At 34.7% G+C, this 4,718-nt stretch overlaps 1 protein-coding gene across 1 annotated transcript; it reads right to left on the bottom strand.

The window, feature by feature from the left end:
* Positions 1 to 2,354: 2,354 nt before the first annotated feature.
* On the bottom strand, positions 2,355 to 3,511 carry LOC108456230 (probable glutathione S-transferase). Its single transcript, XM_017754830.2, has 2 exons — positions 3,015 to 3,511; positions 2,355 to 2,938 (listed from the first exon to the last, which is right to left on the bottom strand). Exons 1-2 carry the CDS (start codon positions 3,321 to 3,323, stop codon positions 2,585 to 2,587), a joined length of 663 nt encoding a protein of 220 aa, XP_017610319.1. The 5' UTR covers positions 3,324 to 3,511; the 3' UTR covers positions 2,355 to 2,584.
* Between the last annotated feature and the right edge of the window lie 1,207 nt (positions 3,512 to 4,718).

Genomic DNA, 4,718 nt, shown 5'->3' with positions numbered 1-4,718 from the left:
TTACTTACATTCAATAAAATATGCAAATTGAGTCTTTTATTGACCATAAGGGCCTAATGAGGCCGAAGGGAGAGCTAACGTACCTTGTGAGTGTACAAGAGACCATTAGAAGGCATTTTAGACCAAAACTAGACGTCATGTTACAACACAGAAGGCCCGATGTCGCAACGTAGATAGCAAAATAGAGAAAGTATGAAACTACTTTTGATGTCGAGATACAAACTGAGGGTGTCGCGACATACCCCTGAAGACATCTCAATGAGTAGTATATTGCCACCTCTGTCGCAACACAGGTTTTGGTGTGTCGTAACATTGACTTTGGGATAAAAATTAAATACGAAGTAGAGGCATTTTGGTCTACACAATCGAACTTAAAGCTTGGGAACGTCAGCTAACCTAAGGTTAAGGATGACGGCCACTTGAAGGCTATAAATAGGCTCATTTGGCACATGTTATAGACATTATTCCATTAACTTAAATTCTCTCTTTATATTTAGTTTTGCTTTCTTACTTTCTTAGGTTTTTTAGGGTTTAGTTCATTTATTCTTTTTTTTCTTTTAAGAGATCTGATTTGAGACAGAGATCATCTTCTACGGATTTGCGCTTATTATAAATATCAATCAGGCTTTTCCTAAACTCTCTATTTTAATTCATTCACTATGATTAATTTTTCATCTATTCCATGTTGTTTATGAAAGCAGTGAGGAACTAATATCTTTGTGGGGGATTAGCGAGTGGAGGTATGATTTATTAATTGTTTTATAGGGTTACTTAATGGATCATCTGTTTGGGAAAGGAATATGATTTATTAATTGTTTTATAGGGTTACTCAATAGATCATCTATTTGGGAAAGGAAGAACGTGAAACAAACCTTGGGCCTGACAACCCTAAGAAGTCATCAAGGTAGGAATTAACCCAAAATTGATATTGCCCATTCGTAAACACCTTCACCCCAAGCTAGTCTGGACTGTGAGATCGAAAGATAAGTAGTTCTTTCTGACTCATTATGTTAGTGTAAGATCGAAAGATCTTACTAGGGTAACGACTAGTTGTTTAACGAGGAACCTGAAACAACAATTGTTGGGGATTACCGAAGCAAGCTAATCACCCATAATCGAGATTTGATTAGCTCTACTCTTCTATCTCTTTAATTTTCTTTTATTTTATGTTATTTTATTTTACTACTTTAAAAACTTTAAAAACCTTTCTTTTATGTTCTCGTACTATAAGTTATTTAGAGTACTAATTAGATCTTTTAGTGTTTAGGTAAGAATTAATCTAGCACTTGCCTCCCTAGGGTATGATCCTCGGAGTATTCACTTACTTCGTTGTAAAACTATATTACAACTCGACCTGTATACTTGTGGATACCGCCTTATCATTCAATATTTTATTGAGTATTCACACTTTGGACGTTCGTTACGTCCAAAGGCAGTTATCTGTATGCCTAAACCGAGCAGGTATCTTAGGTGGTAGCCCTTAGTGAAGATGAAACCTAGCGAATATTCTTAGCTAAAGGTGGTAAATAACTTAATTAAGGTTAATTAATGATGTAATTAGATAATGAGGGATTTAATCGATCATAGATCGAGAGCTCGCACCATTGACACTAGGAATAGAAAATTTCATTAGGTTAATTAATTTAATTTGTTTAAATAATATTTTAATTATGAATCAACACTAATAACTCGTGACTCAATTAGATTAGTAATTATTTTCTGTTATTAATTTAATAATAAAATTCTCCAATCTGCAATCCCTTGGTTATAATCTTCAAAATACCTACCAAGTGTTTCATCCTAAACTAACTATAATGCTATTTGATCTATTCGCTTGCAGATATCAGACATATTTTATTTGCATGATTTTTGCTCTAAATATTTGCACATTTGGAGGTGGTCAATTAGCAAGTGAAAAATAGTATATACTCTTGAGACTTATATAGGTTATGTATTTAGAGTTTGAACATTTATCTGTTCATGGACGAATTCATTATTATGAGTCCATTTTGTAAGTAAATAAGTGATTCATTTGGTTTATAGACTAATTTTTCAATAGAAAACTTAGAGAGTGATTTAGACTTTTAGGTGCAAAAGTGAAGTTGCTAAACTAGTGAATTTTAAGACTTAAACAACTTGTTATATGAGATTGAAATATAGTGAATTATCTCTTTGGGAAATCTCACAGATTTAGTGAAATCAAACTCTATGAACAATCCTTCTTTGTTAATCTTTATGTTCTTTCGCTGTTTCAAAAGTAGTAGGCACTGCGCAAGTTTTCTTGCAACTATCGAATGGTTTCTTCAATGTTTCTTAGCTTTTATGCACGACACACTTGAGTTAATACTAGTAAATTTCAATGAACAAACACAAACATAATTTGAATTTTTTAATCAACATGAACGAAACATAAACAAGTTTAAAATAAAGTAAATGACCATGAACAAAGACCTGAACATTGAACAAAGGCATCTTGGTTCAAGCTCAATGCCAATTTCTAAGGCATGATTTCAACATGTTATTTCCCTAGGAAATATCAACAGTACAAGAAAATACGAGCAATAGATACTAATACACAGATGTGTCATTTGGATGAAAGTAGCATTTCCCTGAGAGACTTGAAGTAAGCAAACATCTCTTGGTAATCAGGAAGGGTTTCTTTGATTATGGGAACTTGTTTGAAATTATTGATCCATCTTTGCAAACGAGGGAACTTGCTAGCTTCGAGTAGCTTAACGTTTGTTGTATCTTCAACCATTTGTAACCACTGGCTAAGTTGACCAAAAGCTATATCCACCAAGTCAATCTTGTCTCCCCTAAAGAACGTCTTGTCTCCAAGCGCATGTTCTTCAATGGTTTCTAGCATTTCCAGGCTATCCCTAATCGCCTTCTTTTGTTCTTCACCACTGGTTCGAAACACCATCCAGATTGCTGGAAGCTGCAAGGATCGAAGATACATGCAATATGGAGATCAACCAATGGAACTAAAATCCGGCGAAAGCCAAAGGGTTTACCTTATCCTCAGCAAATTTAATCCAAAAACGAGCGATGGCTCTATCATAAGGATCAGTTGGCAGCAGGGGATTTTGTGGCCAAATCTCTTGGATATATTCAAGAATGATCATAGACTCACAAATTGACTTTCCATTATGGATAAGTACTGGTATCTTCTTGTGAACTGGATTATGCTGGAGAAGCAGTGGACCTTTGTTGTTCAGATCTTCTTCTATGAATTCATATGCTATACCTTTCAATTTCAGGACCCAAACAACTCTATAGTAGAAAGGACTTGGCCATGTTCCAAGCAGCTTCACTTCAGCCATATGTGAGAGTTTTTCGTTTAAAAAAAAAATTCTGGAGGATTCATCAATCAGAAAATCAGTGTTGGGACTTGGCCAATTTATGTAGTGATTTCAATGGAGTCCGACAACTAAAACAGTCTGTTTTTTTTTTTAATCAATGCCTTATATAAAATAGGTTGTCTTGTTGGAAACTTTCTCCAAATGTTCCATGTACTCTACAGGGGGGAGATGGGACATGTTATTCCCGTCTTTGACCAGAGCAGCAGTCAAAGAATATGAAATGAGTATATTTTATTATAATATATTTTCAGTAGGTGAATGCTTACTGCATTTATCCTTATTATACAGTATAATAATACCATTCCAAGGAATCAAACTTATAATAATACCATTCCAAGGAATCAAACTTATAGTATTGTCAATGGCTTCGTAAATCTTAAAATTTGTTGGAAAAAATTCTATTTGAAAATAAATTTTAGAGTAAAAAATAAAAAAATTAAAATCGAATATATCTGTAATATTTATAGTAATAAATCAATTATTAAATTTGTCCTTATTTTTTCGCTAAACGAATTCTTTTTGTTTTTGTCTTTCAACTGAATGATTTTATTCATTATTCTCATAACACGAATTGTTTTGAGATGAGTTCAAACGATTTAAATCAAATAAAGAATCAGAAATAATTTTTCTTTGTTTTAGTGTGAAAACGAAAAAATTTCTTCTCAAATAGAAACCGACAAAATTTTTATTCTGGAAAATATATATAATACTTAAAGAATAAAATTGTCTCCATTTTTGGGCAGAGTAACAATGAAACACCCCACACCCAAGTCCTATGCCGGGACGGGATACGAGGCGTTACCACACTTAAACACATGCATTCCAACGTTTTCGAATCATCAAGACTTAATCAAATCTAAAACTTTAACTAAACTCCTTAACAAAGGCCTATGAGGCCTCAAACATCCATCGGAAATCACTCGGGACCGGCTCGGGTTCTTGACCGACTAAAAAACAAATTTACCCTTGAAACGGGGTACACGCCCGTGTGGAAGGGTAACACGCCCGTGTGTTCATTTTGACACGGCTGTGCTGATGGCCCATGTAACACACATGGCCTAAGCCTCTAGGGACACACTCGTGTTGTAACACCCCAAACCCGAGACCATCGCCGGTGTCGGACACGAGGGGTTAACGAGACAAATCCTCTTAAAGTACCGACCAATTTGGCATTTCTGGACAGGCTGGAAAACTGCGTCACCGTCGCCTTAAAATCATATCTCGAGTTTCAAAACTCGAAACTGGTTTCGTAAATTTTCCTGAATTTAGGCTCATATACCCATCCATGGATTTATTTTAGAATTTTTGGTTGGGCCAATTGGTACAGTTTATTAGTTAAAGTCACCCATGTTACAG

The sequence above is a fragment of the Gossypium arboreum genome, chromosome 9 (assembly GCF_025698485.1).
Source record: "Gossypium arboreum isolate Shixiya-1 chromosome 9, ASM2569848v2, whole genome shotgun sequence".
Lineage (NCBI taxonomy): Eukaryota > Viridiplantae > Streptophyta > Magnoliopsida > Malvales > Malvaceae > Gossypium > Gossypium arboreum.
Note: the sequence above shows the minus strand (reverse complement) of the source record. Positions and strands in the feature narration are given on the sequence as shown.